Here is a 19,915-nt window from a genome sequence, read left to right as displayed (position 1 = left end):
GCCTGATTAGAGAGCAGCTACAAAGAAAAGCTCTTCTACAGAGCACGTCTTCTCCGTGCATTATACAGATGGCCCACTGATTTCAATATACACTGTATAATGCTTCGTAAATAAGCGCCTACCCTGACAAGTCTCTGTCCCAGATGATAAATCAGGATATCAATATTACATTCACCAAATCTACTTTTCTATTTTGTATCGGTTTACATACAAAGAATAGGTTTTCGGGTGATGTCATAGTTACAATTGGTAGCTGCAGTTTCTTTGTTATATTACAAGAGAATAAGAAAAGACATTGAACACTGCATGTGTCCTTTGGCAATGCTTGCATCTCTTTTATGTAATACAATATGGGAATACCAGTATTAGTAACATTAAACCCCAACCTAGGTCTGGTGTACACAATGTGATTGTGATATCAAAAGAAAGTAGATGAAAGTCAGAGAGCGTTTATTTATCAGATGTTGCTGCCAGCAATGCTATTCTTCAAAATTAAAAGAAAAGAAAAAAGAAAACACACACTGCATATAAAGGACGAAGAAATATCATTATAATTCTGTTTCATTGCATCTTGTAATACCACTGTCTGCCTTTACATTTCAGAGCAAATACAGTGATTTCATATACCAAGCATGCACAGTATAAACATCCCTTACACACAAATCATTTGCAAACGTAGTAAAGACGAGGTTACAGTTTGGCACAATTCAACATCATCATCCCAGTGTTTTACCTGGGGTCTTAAACTGGCATGCATATAGAGTATTATTACCTAATAATACTGTAGAAGCAATGCATCTTCAAGAGTTAAATACTGTATTATATTGGGCTCTGCTACATGCGAACCACAAGTTCGTACTACCCATGTGTTTAGCACACTTCAATTTCAAGGTAAGTATTCATAGTATATTTTACAACACATATGCTTTAAACATTTATATTTGCACATTTTGCTCCGCGTTCCTGACTACTATCACCACCATCATCATCATCATCAATAGTCGTCTGAATGCAGTAAGATAGTATGAATTGCCATATTTTAAAACACAATAAAATCACTTTAAATTCTATGGTTCTACAACAAAAACCTAACTCTGTGTGCACAATTTCCAAGCTAAAAATATTCACTTAACTTTATGTTTTCTATCTCTTACTAAATAATAAATTGCAAGGAAAGTAATTCTAAAGTAATAACTTGTATAATACGTGCATGTTCTATGTAATGTTGTATAATGACAGCTAAGGAGTTAATGTCCCTCTTATCGCTGACAGTGCACACAAGTTTACTTACCCTTTCTCCGCTTCTCCTTCTCAGTGATCCATATGGTATTTTGAAGAAAAGTCTGCGGGCCCTGCCCGGAGTCACAGCTGTCTGGAGCACCATCCCTGTATAGGAGCCTGAGTTGGGTTGCTCGCAGGGGCTTTGCACAAAGGCTGGAGAAGCCCTTCCTGTGCAAAAGCTTGTAGACTCCTCCAGATTTCTCATATATCAAATGACTGAGCTGGTTTTACTTTAGAGACCTTTTCTGAATCAAGATGTGGCTTGTCTGGAGGGTGGGAGGGGGCATACAAACACAGTGCCTAAAAGCATGTTTTAAGTAGCAAATCTCTGACTTCCTCCAGTTCCCCTTGCATACTTTGCACTGCAGGACTGCTTGGGATGGAGTAATGCTTCCAGGGAGCGTGATCCAAAAATGTCAAAGTCACTTCTTATAGCTACAGATGGTAACCAGGTCACTTGTCTAATCAGAGCTCTAACAGACTTATTATACATCTGTCATGTGATTGTATGCCTCACACTCCATTGGTTTTTTGGATACAGTAAATCACATGACCATCTGAAAAGAATATCTTTCGTATCACCATCTGGCGCTGTGATTAATGTTAAATCCGACATACAGCTTCTCTTTGGTTTGGGATGTGTAACAAGAAAGCCCTCGTCTAAATATAGGAACATTACTTTATCAAAACAGAATAGGAAAACCAAAAAAAAACCAACTTTTATCATACTGCTTTATCAGTAATATGTTTTTATTCTTTATTTATTACTTGGTTTTATATATTTTTTATAGTAACTTATAATAAAAGCTATGGTTTCAAGGTTTTACCTAAACCTGCGTATAAAATCTGACATATAATACAAAAATCTTTTAAGGTTTATGCACATTCAGTTGTTTTTTTTCCTCAGATTATCCAATAAACATTATTACTTAAATCTGCTTGGAAATTTGTGGATTTTAAATGTAGATTTATGGTGCGTTCACACCTACAGGATCTGCAGCTGATTTTCTGCAGCAGATTTCATTTAAATAACTGAACACAGCATCAAATCTGCTGCAGATCTGCTGCAGATCCTGTAGGTGTGAACGCACCCTGACTATGGAATTTGCTGTGGATCTGCTATACTCCCCCAAGAGACCCATATCAATAATTGTGTTGCAGGAAACTGGAGAAAACGTGCATGTACAAAGGGACATATATGCAAACTACTAGTTTCAAACTTTTTATATACATAATTGTTCATGGACACCACTGTCAGTGGGCAATGGTAACAATGGTAAAGGTTTCTAATCTGATAGTGATTATAATGTGTGTACAGTTCTGCAGAATATGTTGGTGCTGGTAAAAGGGAAATGAAGTTTATGGGGGAGAATTATCAAAGGGTGTAAAATTTAGACTGGTGCAAACTGCCCACTGCAACCAATCACAGCTCAGCTTCCAGCTCTGGTGAAAGGAAAGAGGAGCTGTGATTGGTTGCTGTGGGCAGTTTGCACCAGTCTAAATTTTACACCCTTTGATAAATCACCCCCTATGTGTATGCTATATCATGGTTTGATATAGACAAGTATAGGGGCTATTGGAAATTACATAAAAATGTGTGTGTGTGTATGTATATATATATATATATATATATATGTGTATATATATATATATATATATGTATATATATATATATATATATATTTAGTAAATAGAGGTTGAATTAGTTCGCATGAGGTTACCTAGAGTGTTAGCAGATGATGGGCTGCATTAATAAATCTGGTAAGGTTTACAATTCTCTATAGCCATGCCCCCTTTTGGACACTTTTCAAAACTAAAGTGTCTGAAGTACATAATAAATTTGATGCATGGTGTGTACGCCAATTACTTGGTGTGCGTGGAGCCATAATTCTGGTGCTGCTTGCTTAGTTAATCTTCCCCGGTGTGTCCGACAAGTGGCTTGTTTACCTTACTCCTATAGAATAAGTGGGAAACACCTACAGGAACTGGGACACAGTGTTGCAGAATAGTCATGCATGTAGTCTAGGCCAAAAGCTGAACTTTTCTAACTAAGAGCAGATGATGGGAATCAATAACACCGCAGCCAGTGTAATTTAGGAAGATGGCTTTAGGAATGAGGGTGTGCTATTTTACAGTCTGGTAATTCCTGGGATTTGCTGAATAAAAAGATATTTTCCTTATCTTTTCTCTGTGGCTTCACTTTTTTTCTGTAATACATTAATGTTAAATATGTCCTCAATTATAACACTGAGAGTACTTGCTTTTCGGCATTCTGGTACTATGTTTCATATCCTGTTCCCCCAAGCATGTTTTGCATAGGAAACTGAAGTCTCTTGAGACGCAAGAGCTTGGTTTTAGTTATAAGACTACATTTTGGAGGAAATGTTAATGTTTTATCTTAAAGCTTGGTAAAGGAGACCATGCAGAGTTATAAGACATTGATAAAAATGCATGTTAGAGCCACACGATTTGTTAGACAATGGAACTGACAACATTCTCAGTTTGGGTCATTAAAGCTGCAGTTGGGTCCAGACTCTTGGCCAGAAAATAGGCAAAATGTGCATAATAATAAAATGCCTATGTGAAATTGACCTTGTTGTGTCATATATACCAATGCAAAACTCCCACATCTGGCAGTGAAACAGTTAAGGTCACATTAGTCTGATGTGAGAAACTGAATAAAACAATCATTCCTTGTTCTTAAGTACTTCCATATGTCTGGAGACCCCTCCTCCCCAAAAAAGGCAGGGAAAGTTGTACGCTTTTTCTTTTTAATATGCCTTACAAAGCTCCTTTATGAAGATATGGTTTCTTGTTACATTTCTGGACTGTACAGATATTTGAAGAGCATTTTGTAGATACTGTTTTACAATGAAAAATCCTAGATAGAATGATTTGTGGATTCAGAGAAGAATAGGCCACACACAATGCTGCAGCTTATAGCAAGGAATGTAATGTCTGTGTCATTTTTTCCCATTCAACTACAAAGATTTGTATAAAATAGCTACAAAATCAAGGACAGATAAAAGCACCAATAATAACCAGAATAAATTTACTGTATTTTTTCAGACCTCCATTACTACCTTACACATTAGAACACTGCTATGCAACAATGCAGATTTTTCCATAGTGTTGTAGGATGCAATATACAAGCTGGTAAATGTAGTGCAAACCCTGACAAGTCAACATGATGCATGTGGCATGATAAATCTGTCACAGCTCATAGGCATGTTAGATCTCTCTCTCTCTTTCCTATGCAATTTCATGGCTGGCTTACATGTCCACCAATATTTTTCTCCATAAACTTGTAAGATGCCATAGTAGGTGCTAAAAATGTCTGAACCGCATAAAAATATAGCACACACCACTGCACTATAAACATAAACATATTTATGAACCCCCTGTAGTGCATTGGTGTTAGTGCTCCTGCGTTTTATATGCTGCAATGATGCCATAATAAATCTGTATGTTCATGCCTATCACTTGATATTCACTTGCATTATTAAAGTTAAGTTCACATTCATCTAATAACCGAATTGCCAGACAAACTATAAACTGATGTTGGGAACTCAAGGGCGTATTAAGAAACTTTTTTTTAACCACAGACCATCTATGATAAGAACAATAGGGCCACTTTTCCCATGGGTTATTTTGTCTTGTATTACTATATTTACTGCAGTTCAAGAGCAATAGACAAGCAAGGGATGCGATTAGACATACTGTAAGTAGCATTGTTTTTGGGGAAAAAACAGACCCTCTAAAAGCTTTTTCATTTTTTATTTTTCAAAGAATCTGTGATGAATGTAAAGTGGAATCTGATTGTTGTAGGGGCAACTAAGACAATTCTCCTTTACACCAGTTTGATATTGTTAGGTAAATTGTAAACAGGTTGTGAGAGCCCAAAGGACTATTCTGGTCAGCAGTCCACAAGATACGGTGATCTACATCCAGTTCCAATCCTCCTTACTTCCAGGGACAGAAAAAAATGAATGCTACATCTACGTTAACAAAAATGGTATACAAAATTCTAGAAAATATTATTTTCAGTTTCTATTTTCTGCAGTCTATCGTGGTATGAAAGAGATGAAGTATTACTCTCTGTTATATGATACTAGCTGAGGTCACCCGTAATGTGCCCACATAATGGTACACACCTGCTAAAATAAAACCTAGAGGCTGGAGGCAGTGATTTCTCAATACCACACCTAGCTCAATCCAAAAAATGATTAACACATGCAGAGAGATACCATGTGGTGACTAGAACAGTCAATTTCATCCCATCATGAATATTTTCTATGCCAGCTAAAATGAAAAAACTAGTTTAAGCCCAGCTGTTACTTTTATAAATGATTTAGGTGACTTTATGCTGAATGTGCTCACATGAAACCACTATTTAGTCTTAGGTGCCCTATACACTTTCAATAATTGTTATCTCTCCTGGCCCCACCATACTTATGCATTTTTGACACAGCCGAATATTTCTGTGCTCCCTATGGAGAGGGGAGGGTAAGCCACCACTAGACTGCTCTACTCACGCATTGGCTTATCTCCCTAAGAGCAAAAGGGCTGACTCCATCAAACTGACTCTAATCTCCACTGACGTCGTGGAAATTCAGGAGGCCCCCTTAAACTGTTGGTTAAACCATTTGACTTATTATAAAGGGTCTGGCACATTTAAATCTAGGATGAGGCTTCACAAATGCAAAACTGACATTTGAGACAGCCAAAGCTTTTTTCCCATTGTACAAACAATTATTGCTGTTTGGCGATGCTTTTTTGGTCTTCGCTTTTTTTTTTTTTTTATAAACAAACTTTAAATCTAGATGCAGATAACTACTGTAGCACTGTCTGTAACCTTGCTATGCACCAGACTTATGTGGACTTGCCCAGCAAGCATATTATAGTGTCTGCATTGCCATAGCACTTCTAGCTGGCATATGCGACACGACACAAAGCTTTGTTTGTGGGTCATGATGGGATGCAATGTCATGATGCAAGGGCACCGAATACCTCTGCAAGGCAGATTATGCAATGCAGCAAATCAGATTGCTTTTTGGGGCTATGCTTGTTAGGTTACTTTGAAGCCAGTTTTTAGATTTAGGAATGGCTGGGGACATCAATTTCAGAATCAGCAGCTATTTCTGGAATGTAATTAGCTGTAATTGGTAAATAGACGGTAAAAGTAATAAAAGTCTAAAAACTGGCTGATACAGTGGAAAAAAAACTGGTTTACTGAAATACTAGAGAAATGCTGGCGAATCCATAGTCAGAAGCTCTTTGACAGCATTCCACGTGATTTACATACAGCTGGCTCTAAACATGAATTGTTGTTTTTTTTTTGTTCCCGTACATGAAGTAGAACTCGCCTAGAGGTATTGTCATGAATTCTGCACTGCTAGACTCTTGCAACACCTGTCATATGCTCTCCAGTAAGGCTGAGTGGTATCACATATCTCTGCAATCCCTGTAATTATTCACATAGCAAGAATCTGTAAACCCCACACCTTCTGACTGCCTGTGCACAGCACAAATTTAGGTCAGGGTGTCATACCTTTATTGTTAGGCAATGAAATGAGAGTCTAATAAACAAGCACAAGAATAAACACTTCTTACCATTATCATTCCCATAACCATTCTTACAGCCCTTCTTACCATTATCTAAGTCTGGATAGGACTGACAATGTAGCCCTGACATTATCCAAACCAGTTTCTGTGGCCCGGGGTGCTATGTGGTGGTGTTAGTACAGCAGGTGGGCTTGGTGTTTTTCAAGTTCACTTGGGCACTTGTCACGGTGGCCTGGAGTGGTATGACCCACCCCCAGACACTGGCACTGCGCTTGAAAAGGGGTAGCCCAAGTTGTAGGTGCGGCAACACAAAAATAGGACCAGCACTTAACGTAGGTGACTTCTTAGGAAAACTTTAGTGCAATATAAGATAATACCGCAGTGAACTTAGCAGGTGCAGGTGACAGAGGTGGAGAGTAGTGAAGGAGTAAAGCTTGTTTAGTGCAGGTGTAGGGACCATCTAGGAGCCTTGTCCAATTTAGCACTTTACTCTGCTGGAACTGTAGTGTAGAAGACTGTAGAAAAAGAATACTCAAACTCATGTTTGAGTATTCTCAAACTATCTGACAACCCTCTGCGCAACCAGATCAGAGAGTGCCAGGTTGGGTAATACGAGCTCCAGGCCTTAACAGCTGGGTATAGCAGACTTTTCAAGACCTCCCAGGATAGCCGTGCATCAGTGAGTAAGATACTTCAGCGTACCAGCTCTTTGTCTTACTGGGGATCATTTTCTTACTGTGGTAACTATCCTGAGAATATAGGAGAAGGATCCCTGGTATCAACAGTTACCCCTCCTGTGGGTTTAGCACTGTATACAGAAATAAGTCTCCTTATAGCACAGGGTATTATATTGAATTGCAGCAGCATTATTACTTAAAGGAGCATTTGCTAGAATCTTGTCAATAATGGTAAAACCAAGTGCATTTTTTGCTAAGTAGCTCTTAAATACACTTTATAACTAAAACACAGTTGCACCATCTGAAAATACTCTGAGGCCTTATACAAACCACTGCAAATATTCAAAGACTTTCCCCACTCCCAGAATCATATCACCTCTTAGTAATTCTTGCTGACCTGTACCGAAATCTGCACCTCCTCCAGAGCAGCTATATATTATGATAAATTAGGAGTGGGAGTGGGCCACGCCTCCTCTCCGCCTCTCCTCGCCGCTCTGCCCGCCCATTAAGGGAGAGGAGCTTATAGTGTAAAAAAGGAGATGTCTTTAAAGAAGCAGTTCACAAAAAATGAGTATTGCCCTGCCCCCCCGGTATGCGCTGGCACGTATACTCACTGCAGCTGATCGGTGTGCCACGCGCGGCTTAATTCTGGTCCTGCATGGCGCACGCTCACTTCAACCGCTGCAGTAACTCCTCTTCTCTGTCCTGTAATTAAATGCTGTCACGTGCTTCCATAGAGATTGCATTGAAGCGTGTGAGTTCTGGCGTATAATCACAGGACAAAGAAAAGGAGTCACTGCAGAGGCGGATGTGAGTGCGCGCCAGATTTGAACGGCACACTGGGACCAGAACTAAGCCGCGCCGTTGGACACCGATCAGCTGCGGTGAGTATACCATGGGGGCCAATAATAATTTTTTGTGAACTGCTTCTTTAAAGCCCCCTTCCGTCTGCTAGGGTGATATTCCATTTTTGATCGCACAGGTCACACACCCCAAAGGCCGGCCCTTGCTGTGAAGCATGGCGCCATAATAGCATATAGTGTCATATACTGCCCAATGGGAATACTTTCAGAATAGAAATAGCAAAGTATGTTTTCCTGTTTTATGAAAAATGCTGATGCTGGTATATATAACCATACATATACATTCAGCATTTGCACCGCAAGCTTTTCTGATGCATAAGACAAATAGTGCAAAAAAGTAGTGCAAAAAATAATTGTGAATTATGTGCTGTAAGCTAAAGATTGGCGTTTACATTATAACTACAAGTAGAACATCATATATAGGTGACTATACACCTTCAGGCTATGTTCACACTACGTATATGTCTGGCCGCATATTTTCGCGGCCGGACATATACGTGTCAAACTCCGGCCGGGAATTTACGCAAGTTGCGGCCGGCTACGTACGGACCGCGAACTTACGCCCGTAGTCTACTTACGCTTCCCGAGCGCCCTATGTAGCGATCTGACAGCGGTCTTTTACTTGGAAACCTTCACCTAGCCCCGGACACCCTACAGAACCTTTTGGATCGGCAAAGAAAAGTGGAAAAATGAAGAAATCGCTACTACGTACGGGACCGCATGTTACGCCACGGGCGTAAGTTACGGCATTTTCGTCCTCAAACAATGGTCTGGTTCATTTTTTACGGCGCCGCGTATGATCCGGGCGTAAGTTTGTACGTAGTGTGAACTGTGCAGCCGTACATCGTATACTTTCCATTGTACGCAAACTACGTAAATCTCCGGCCGCTTATTCACGGAACGTGCTACGTCCGGAGACTTACGTAGTGTGAACATAGCCTCACAGGTATCTCTACTGCTCCCTTCTGTACTTCTCTCCCCTGGCCTCATCTGTCAGCTTTCGCTGACTTTTCTCTAATGTGTATGGGGGCTGTTAAAATCTTCCACATATAATCTTATAAACAACGTTATATAGTAGGTTTGATATAAAGGGATCTAGTATTTGGCTAAACTGTGTAAGCTGCAGGTCTATGAAAACAACACAAACTATTTAATGAAAGAAAAGCTGTGACATGATATGTTAGACACAGCCACAATAGAAGAAAGGTCATATAGATTGTCAGCTAAGCTGAGCCCATTCATTCGCACTTTTTTCTCGACGACATTCAGTGGTGTTATTTTCTATTCATCTCAAAGCATTGTTCTCTACACATTCTTTTTATTGATCTGCTTTATTCCCTTCTCCTGTGTTTTATTATTGTCCTATTGTCTTTTTTCACATTTCCGCATTACCCTGGCTAGACAGCCACACAGATCATCCCAGGAAATAATGCATTTAGAAAGTTAGGGGAGAGACAGAACTGAGTGTGAACTCAATGTTCCTCAATACTAAGGGTTTAACTGACCGTGTTATAATAAGTGCAATTGCCCCCCCCATTGCAGGTTTATACAATTGTCTTTTGCATACTTACCTATATTATTCTAGTTCTTAATATATTTTTAGCCTTTTTCTGAGTGGAATTTTATACTATATAGTAATATACAATAGATATATAATTGTATAGAACTCATAAGATGTTAATATGAAGTTAATGGAGCTTTGTAAGGAAGAAATAACTATAGGAGGCTTCTCATATGTACTCCTGTCATTGACCCAGATAAGCACAAAAGGTGGAAGGGAGTTTATTGCATTACTGAAACAAAACATTGTAAAATAACAGTATACAACCAGGGTCACCACAATATGGCACAGAATCCACATGTGGTTTACAGATATTATTCATGTATTATCTGGCTCCATCACCAAACTGTAGGGGTATGTCCACATGGCCATCAACCTTATTGTTTTAGATGCAAAGATTGCACCAATTTCTGTATCAAAAACCACACAGTTTCATATCCCATTGGCATTAATGGGAGACATTATGTCAGTTCTTTCCATGCAGTTTTACTCTAAAGTGCCTGCTGAAAACACTGGGAGCTTCACAGCAGGCTCCCCATTCTGACTGGTTTTGCCATTGTGCACATACTGTACTCTGAGACAGACCCAGATTACTGCCTTTGTTTCAGAAAACCACAAATCTGTAATGTGGTGTGTTTTTGTAACAAAAGAAGGACCATAAAAATGGCTTGACTATTGTACAACTCTGTTCTACAACTTTTAGCTCCTGTGCCATCCTTATTTCTTTATAGATTGTAAGCTCTTATGAAAAGGGCGCTCTTGTGTATTTCCTTTTTCCTTAAAGATTGTCAGCTCTTGTGTGCAGTGGCCTGACTCTTCTTGTGTCCTCCCTATTTTAGTAAAAGTTCTACTTTCTACATCATTCTACTTCTATTCCAGGGCTTGATAGCTTGCTCAAGGGCCCCATGGCAATTCTTGGTCAGAACTCTGGTAAAAGATGGTCAGTGATCAAGGCCCTGTATGCTCCCTATGGATATTATGTGACAGATCTGCAAAATTCTTCTGGGAGTACAATGTTTACTTCTTAACCACAGCCAGCCACACTATGAAGATACTTGTAGCTATTTTAATTGGACTCCTTTTAAGTAGATCTGTAATCCACAGAAACCAAGTAACATTCCCACTAATGTGTCTTTAATCACCCTTAAAGTGTACCTGTCATTAGTTACTTTTACCCAATAGGCATCCTTTGTACCTTCCATGGGTAGATGAGAACAGTGGATACAACTATGCCAGGTAAACTCAGTGCACGAGCCCAACTCAATCAGAATAGAGCTCATGCATGAAACTCACCTGGCATGGTCATATCTAAGGTTACCGTATCTTCTCGCGGCAGATACAACTGATGCTGATTGGGTATAATAGCTAATGACAGGCACTTAGTATCACTGAAACAGCTCATTGTAAAAGGTGTGTGTGGTACACTAGGGACACTATGCTAGCATTGCCACCATGCCAAGTGACATACTGTATAAAACACACTACTGCACCCAACTATCTCTGCACCATGCTATCTATTGTAACCCATTGTGGTCACCACACTCCTATTTCCTCATAGATTGTAAGCTCTTCTGAGCAGTGCTATCCCTCCTCTTGTATCTCCTCTATTTCCTTGCAGATTGTAAGCTCTTGTAATCAGGGCACTTCTCTTGTGACCTCCCTATTTTCTTATAGTGTGTAAGCTCTTTGGATCTGTGTCTTCCCTGCTCTTGTTCCCCCAATTGCTTGCAGATACTGTAAATGCACTGTAGAGGCAATGTGGCATCAAATCTGTATGTGTACTGCTGTGACTGGAGTATTTTATTGGACATTATGGCCGCAGTAACATACATTATGGCCGCAGCACCTGTGTGTAACTATCCTATGTCAATAGGACCTTATGGATACTGCTATTATGGTATTATGGATACTGCTATGTGGCTAGTGCAACATTGTAAGAAGCTCTGTGTGATGATTCCAGTGGTATACGCAATGTGGTGGTAATGTTATTACTATGCTGGCACTATAATTCCCTTCATGGAAACAACAGTAGGGAATAGCTGCAAGATGGCAGCAGTGTGGGCACACTATATTGTTTGGCTGTAGTGTTAGCACAGTCTGCTATCTGTAGTCCTATTGGAGCAAAGGATTGTATTGAGAGTATAAGTTGTGCATTGCATTATTGTGTCAGTTAGCTGGTCAATACTGGATGCTGATATTCTATATGCAGTTGAAGACTAGATTCTGTGTTGTGTGGCAATCCTGGAGCATTACAATACACTCGTATTTATAGAATATAACAAAAAGGAGTGCATAAAAAGAAAAATGTGTTCTTTCAAATGCCTAGTGCATTTTCCATTGATGACCTTAAAGACTTTTGCATTTAATGTATAGTAAAGCTAGCCAGCAGCAAGAAAGCTTTTACTCAGTTTCAAAACACATTTGCTGCACTTTGTAAATTCATCCTTTGTACAGTATGCTGTTGGGCTCATCCCAAGTCTACTAGAGATGTCATCATACATTATACTATGGTGTGCATTTAGGTTACCCCTACTTTGCAATTTGCTGTTCCTGCTTTGCAGAGGATAAAACTTTATCTGCATTAGGTGCACGCCTGACAGACTAGTTCTTGAAGGGGAATGAATGCGGCTACCTGGAGAGATTGTCAGACTGAAATCCGCGGTGATCCACATATGAGCGCAGCATTTCATTAGCATTAGTCATCACTTCACTATTATTCCCCCCAAATTGATTAAATGACCCACTTTTCTACCAATATTAAACGCAGAGAAACATGAGCAAAATTAGTCTTTATAGTAATAAATCTTTATGGCACACCATTAGGATCTTCACAGGGGAAATATGGGATTTGCCAGCAGCCAGGAAACAACCATAATATACACAGGTCTACATTATAATTGCCTATCATCAATTTACTAGTCATTTTAAATTGACATTCATCATATTTCTAAACACAGATGCAGATTTTGAATTTATGCTCTGCCGTCAACATAAGTAAATGACTAGTGACTAATAATAGACCTTTTGTGTTTCCATAGATGATATGCTAATATACTGGGGAGGAAGAAATGTCTTTAAAAATAGGAAAAAAAGCTGTGCATAACATAATATAACAGTTTACCAAAGGTTTGGCTAAGCAGGCATATCTTTTTCACTGGGGATCGGCAGCCGCTCAATGTCTTCAGCAGTGGCATACCCCTTGCATCGACATAGGATCAGACATGTGGAAATCTAACTTGCTGATCCTTTTCCCCTGACACCTGCCATCAGAGGAAAGTCAGGAGGACCACATATACACTACAATTTGACTTTTCTTTAAAGTAACGTGTACCATGAAGTACAAAGCGGAGATGCTGGTGGCGCAGTCCTTTTTTTCGAAATACGTGCTGGTCTATTTCCGGCACTGACCCGCCACAGAGCACTGGGGACAGGCCCGAAGGCCCCCTGTGTGATGATATCCCCTTTGTGATGCGGCTCCATTAGAATCAATGGAACTGCATCACAGAGGGAAGGGGGATTCATCACAGTGCCCTCAGTGCTCCGGGGCGGGCCGGTGCTAGGGAAAAGACCATTGCCATACGCAAGAACCAGGAGGTGATTCAAAAAAAAGGACTGTGCCACCGGCTGTCAAAAAGTTAAAAAAATGGCTCAAAAAGCATATATTGTATTGAGCTTCCAAAAAAAGCCAGGCATAGCCTGAAACTTAATATTCTACTCAGTCATTTCTAAACTATACTGATATATTATATTTATCTATCTATCTATCTATCTATCTATCTATCTATCTATATATATATATATATATATATATATATATATATATATATATCTATATAAATATATATATATATATATATATATATATATATATAAAACACATACTTTTAACACTCTTCAGAGATCAAAGCTGCCCCTCCCCCCAAATACTACTCCTATTGTATCACCCCTATCACCTTTCCTTTCTTTTAATGCATTATGGATACTCCACAGTAGTACCATTTTTTTGCCAATGCCTCAGTCAAATCCAACAGGAACTAGAGGTATAAACAGAATTTTTTGTTACCCTATTTTTTTTTGTTTTTTTTAAGAGATGTTTGCTAAGTGAGATTGGACATAGTTGTGGCCTTAACCTCTCTTTCCTACTGAAGCTAAGAGTGTAGGTGGCAAATATGCTGCCCTGTAACCATAGGTTTGTGCACATGGACAAACTTAATGGTAATGTCATATGCCTATAGTTTTTGCTTTTTATTAATGATCCAGGAAGCTATTAACACTAGGAAAAAACGTCTTCTACTTCACTGCTATTGCAATTTGCAAATCAGAGGTTCAAGACTTGCCCTTTAACTACAACCTGAACATTACTTCTCAAATTAATATTTTCAGAGAACTCAGAGAAACTAGCAAATCCAGTAAGAACAGCGGATCGCAGCCGCAATGACAGGAATATCACAATATATTGCATAGCGTAAGTAAATGGATTCAGAAGACCTTATTTAACATAATAGCAGTAAACATAGGCATTGCCCTATGTTTCCATAGAAACCATAATAAATGAGGTGAGGGGGGACAGACTAAGACCAGACAAGACAGACACGAGGGGGGGGGGGGGTGTATGACAAAAGGGGATCAGGAAAGGGAGGTTCGACCTTTTGGTTTTTAAGGCTGATGGCCCCGGGACGGCGGAGGGTGAGCAACATTTCTCTCTTGCCAGTATACATCCCATAAGCGCCAAACCTTTTTGAAGTGGTCCACTTTGTTGTCAAGCATAGCCGGCAGTTGCTCCATGTTTCTCACGTCTAAAATACGAGCGCAGAGGTCCTCCTTAGTCGGGGGAGCAGTGCGTTTCCAATACTTTGCGATTAAACATCTGGCAGCCGTGAGAACATGGAGCAGCAATTTTAAGGTAGTACGTCTCACCTTGAGCGAGGTTACATTAAATAGGTAAAAGACTGGGTCTAACGGGATGTCCAGTCCCGAGACCTCTCCAAGTAAACCTTTGACCATTAGCCAGTAGGAGGTGATAGTCGGGCATGTCCAGTAAATATGTGGAAGGGACCCTAGGGTTTGCTGACACCTCCAACATATGTTGGGGATTGTTGGGTTCATGGCATGTAAGGCCTCAGGAGTATAGTACCAGAAGTACATTATTTTATATTGGTTCTCTTTATATGTCACACATATGGACGTCTTGGCAGCCCTGTCCCAAATTATCTTCCAGACACTCAAAGGTAGCTGTCTCCCAAAGAGACTCAAATTAATATTTTAAACCTTATACTCTATGGCAATGAACAAAAAAAAAAAAAAAAATTAACAATTATATTTTTTTTATGTTTGAATAGATAAATAACGCTGAATAGGTATCACTATATGCAGTAATGGTGGTGAAATATGACTCTATAGCCCCCTGTAGGTGTTAATTACTTTATATTAACCAGTGCTTTTTCCTATGTCTAATTACATCATAACTCAATAGAACAGAATGAATGAAAAAAAAAGCTGCATGCTAAAACCTAGCAGGAAGGTCACAATAAACTAGCGTACTCCATCACAGGATTCTACTACATAATAAAAAATACATTCTCCTGCATACAACAGTTGTACAGCTGAGGTGAGGCGAATGTTAAACCAAATGTGGAGCCAATTATTCTAAAAATAACAAATGTAGAATAAATGCATCTAAACATGGTGGCTTTACATATGCAGTTGCTGTTAAGGGGTGTTACACACACACACACAGTTTTTTGTACAATTGCCACTGAAGTTGTTGACACAAAGCCATTAGTGGATCAAGAAAAAAAGTGAAGTTTAAGTCCTCCCTTTATATTTTCCCTTTCTACTGTAATCTACTTCTGTTGTGGAAGTATTATTTTATTTGTTCAAATCCCAAATCTTCAAAAAAATCCAGTGTCACCTATGGTGGGTGGCAATATGTAGATTGTATGCATTGTCACATTCTTACATTCATGGGGACTGCCAACCCGCACTATGTCTATATATATATATATATATATATATATATATATATATATATACTACCATTCAAAAGTTTGGGGTCACATTGAAATGTCCTTATTTTTGAAGGAAAAGCACTGTACTTTTCAATGAAGATAACTTTAAACTAGTTCTAACTTTAAAGAAATACACTCTATACATTGCTAATGTGGTAAATGACTATTCTAGCTGCAAATGTCTGGTTTTTGGTGCAATATCTGCATAGGTGTATAGAGGCCCATTTCCAGCAACTATCACTCCAGTGTTCTAATGGTACAATGTGTTTGCTCATTGGCTCAGAAGGCTAATTGATGATTAGAAAACCCTTGTGCAATCATGTTCACACATCTGAAAACAGTCTTGCTCGTTACAGAAGCTACAAAACTGACCTTCCTTTGAGCAGATTGTGTTTCTGGAGCATCACATTTGTGAGGTCAATTAAACGCTCAAAATGGCCAGAAAACTTGACAGTCTATTCTTGTTCTTAGAAATGAAGGCTATTCAATGCAAGAAATTGCTAAGAAATTGAAGATTTTCTACAACGGTGTGTACTATTCCCTTCAGAGGAAAGCACAAACAGGCTCTAACCAGAGTAGAAAAAGAAGTGGGAGGCCACGTTGCATAACTAAGCACATTAGAGTCTCTTGTTTGAGAAACAGACGCCTCACAGGTCCCCAACTGGCATCTTCATTAAATAGTACCCGCAAAACACCAGTGTCAACATCTACAGTGAAGAGGCGGCTGCGGGATTTTGGGCTTCAGGGCACAGTGGCAAAGAAAAAGACATATCTGAGACTGGCCAATAAAAGAAAAAGATTAAGTTGGGCAAAAGAACACAGACATTGGACAGAGGAAGACTGTAAAGAAGTGTTGTGGACGGATGAATCCAAGTTTGAGGTGTTTGGATCACAAAGAAGAACGTTTGTGAGACGCAGAACAAATGAAAAGATGCCGGAAGAATGCCTGACGCCATCTGTTAAGCATGGTGGAGGTAATGTGATGGTCTGGGGTTGCTTTGGTGCTGGTAAGGTGGGAGATTAAGGAAGGGTATCACTCAATTTTGCAACGCCATGCCATACCCAGTGGACAGCACTTGATTGGAGCCAATTTCATCCTACAACAGGACAATGACCCTAAACACACCTCCAAATTGTGCAAGAACTATTTACAGCAGAAGCAGCCAGCTGGTATTCTATCATAGGTAATGGAGTGGCCAGCGCAGTCACCAGATCTGAACCCCATTGAGCTGTTGTGGGAGCAGCTTGACCGTATGGTACGCCAGAAGTGCCCATCCAACCAATCCAACTTGTGGGAGCTGCTTCTAGAAGCGTGGGGTGCAATTTCTCCAGCTTACCTCAACAGATTAACAGCTAGAATGCCAAAGGTGTGCAATGCTGTAATTGCTGCAAAAGGTGGATTCTTTGACGAAAGGAAAGTTTGATATAAAAACAATGTAATTTCAAATACAAATCATTATTTCTAACCTTGTCAATGTCTTGACTCTATTTTCTATTCCTTTCACAACGTATGGTGGTGAAGAAGTGTGACTTTTCATGGAAAACATAAAATTGTTTGGGTGACCCCAAACTTTTGAACGGTAGTTATATATATATATATATATATATATATATATATATATATACACATACACACACAGAGTAACTTTTTATTTCATATAAGAGGGGAGGCAAGGAGGCAATTTCAGTCTAGTTTCTTGTAACAACCCTAAGAATCATTGTTACAGATGAGGGCCAGGACACCCAGAGTTCAGTTCTGATGTTTCACAACCACAAGACTGCAACACTGGTATATTGATAATGTTCCATGTAACTGTAAAACTGATTTGAAAGAACAGGCTCAGAGCAGGAAGTGCTCAGGGCTGCTCTTCTACAACAGCACAGTCCAGTCAGAATAACACCCAGATGGTCACATAAATGCTATCACCATATCACCATTCTAGTCATGTGACTCTGCAATATAATCACAACACAGATCTGGGTGCCCTTGGGCACACAAATACTGCACATACTGGACATCCTTGCTGCCTACTACCTCTTCAGATATTATATGTCCGTCACTATTTATTTTAGGGTGACATCCCTGGAAAGACATACATGTTTAAGAGATTTAAAAAACCTATAGGAACAAGAAAATAAACATCAGGAACCGCAGAGGTCTCTGTGGAACTTGGTGGTCCAATTATGTGGTCACAAATTAAGGAACACACAAGTTGTTAGAACAGGAAAAAAGAATGTGTGGTTTTACAAGTCAGTCACAGCCACACACTTGTTACATAAGCGGCAGGTTTTAGAAGTACAAAGTCCAAATAATATTTTGCCAAATATCTTTCCGCTTGTACAAAGACCTTAGTGTCCCCAGTAATTGCTTTCCACCCCTGCTTTCAAAACTTTCCAGCACTTCTGTCCACGATAGCTGACGGTGACCACAGGCTGTGTTCCGTTCTGCGCAATTTTCCCCATGTCCTGTCCTGCTTCTCATTACGATGCCTTTGTTATACTCACTGATTGTCTATGTTTATTTAGTTTCCATCCTCCAAACAACATACATATTTTGTCTGCCAGCCATTTTATTACTCAAAATTAACTACAGATGCTGCTTAGAAAGCCTGAGAAAACCTTTAATGTCTAGAGTCTAGTTTTCAAGCCATATATATCACAAAAAATGTTCCCATACATAGTAGTGGCCCAGCATAGTCTAACTTATTTGACAGACAACTATGGCTGGGTTCACACACTGTATTTTGCCCCATATTTGCCCACACAAACACAAGCAGAAGTAGAACCGATACAGACAAAAACCATAACAGAAAGACTTGCACCTTTTTCTGTGTTTTTGGCTAAATATCCTATTTTTGGCTAAATAACCAAAATACTATGGGGACATTAAAGCTCTGCCCTAGAGAATGTATCTAAGTAAAAAGTCGCAAAACAAGTTGCAAAAATTGCATTGAAAAGTATATTCACCTGGTAATGACCAGATGTAGGCCTGCACCTGTTTGTGTGACATTTTAAAAAAATCACAAATTATAAATTGGGTGCTAACCCCAGCTTATGTGAACTTTTTGGTGAATACTCAAAACAGGCAGGTAAAAAAAGTTGCATCTAAAAAATATTGGCCATTCGAATACTGGTTCATAAATAGGCCAACTAAGGCTGCATTCTTGTGAAATGCCTGTAACGCACTCTCCCTCGCCCGGGCAACATCTGTGATAAGATGCTGGGAGCAGGGGAACTGTACAGTTGTGCGTTGTGCTGTAATGATAAAGCCAGAGATTTTTTTTTTATTGTGTAATTTGTATGCTAATCTATAATGTTACCTTTACTGAAGTTATCATTTGGGTGGCATCCCTCCACAAAGGGGTTGTCTTTTTTCAACATTCTTCTTATAACTAGTAGATTATTTCTGTGTTCCCCAACTCCAGTCCTCAAGGACCACCAACGGGTCATTCTTTGAAGATTTCCCTAGTATTTCACAGGTGATATAATTATAGTCAGTGCATCTGGTATCACCACAGGTGTCCTTTGTATGGGACCTGCTGGCGGTCCTTGGGACTGGGGTTAGGAAACACTGGATTAGTTAATTGTGCTTTACAATGAAGGGTATGTATACAAATGCCCATAGCAGTGCTCCGTTGAAGATAAAATTGGTGGTACGCTTGTGGAAAACTGCGATCTTAGACCAACACCTAAATGTGCTGCTTATTATATCAGTATGAAATGCTGTCAGTTGGACATAATCTAGGGTAATTTTTAGACTCTGGCTAGATTGTAAGCTCTTGTAGGCAGCGCCCCCACTCCTCAAGTTTGATTTGTTAAAGTGTAACTGTCGTTATAACTTTCAAAATCTAAATCAACAGTAGATGTGAAATAAAGCAATTTTGTAACTTACATTCATTATATTTTTTGTTGTTGTTATGCTGTAAAACAAAGCTGAACTTACCAGAAATCCAGGTCCAG

The 19,915-nt window shown here is 39.4% G+C and overlaps 1 protein-coding gene across 4 annotated transcripts in view; it reads right to left on the bottom strand.

The window, feature by feature from the left end:
• The window catches only part of FRMD4A (FERM domain containing 4A), a 318,619-nt gene that overhangs the window by 216,938 nt on the left and 81,766 nt on the right, over window positions 1-19,915 (bottom strand). Inside the window, exon 1 of one of the 4 annotated variants that reach the window (XM_069978572.1) lies at window positions 1,292-1,451. The exons of 2 other annotated variants lie outside the window; for them this stretch is intronic. In XM_069978572.1, the coding sequence (XP_069834673.1) occupies window positions 1,292-1,384 (93 nt within the window). In that variant the 5' untranslated portion in view covers window positions 1,385-1,451. Of the gene's footprint in view, window positions 1-1,291; window positions 1,452-19,915 lie in introns of those variants that run through there. One more of the 4 variants, XM_069978515.1, reaches the window with a different exon arrangement.

The sequence above is a fragment of the Dendropsophus ebraccatus genome, chromosome 1, assembly GCF_027789765.1.
Source record: "Dendropsophus ebraccatus isolate aDenEbr1 chromosome 1, aDenEbr1.pat, whole genome shotgun sequence".
NCBI classification, from domain to species: Eukaryota; Metazoa; Chordata; class Amphibia; order Anura; family Hylidae; genus Dendropsophus; species Dendropsophus ebraccatus.
Note: the sequence above shows the minus strand (reverse complement) of the source record. Positions and strands in the feature narration are given on the sequence as shown.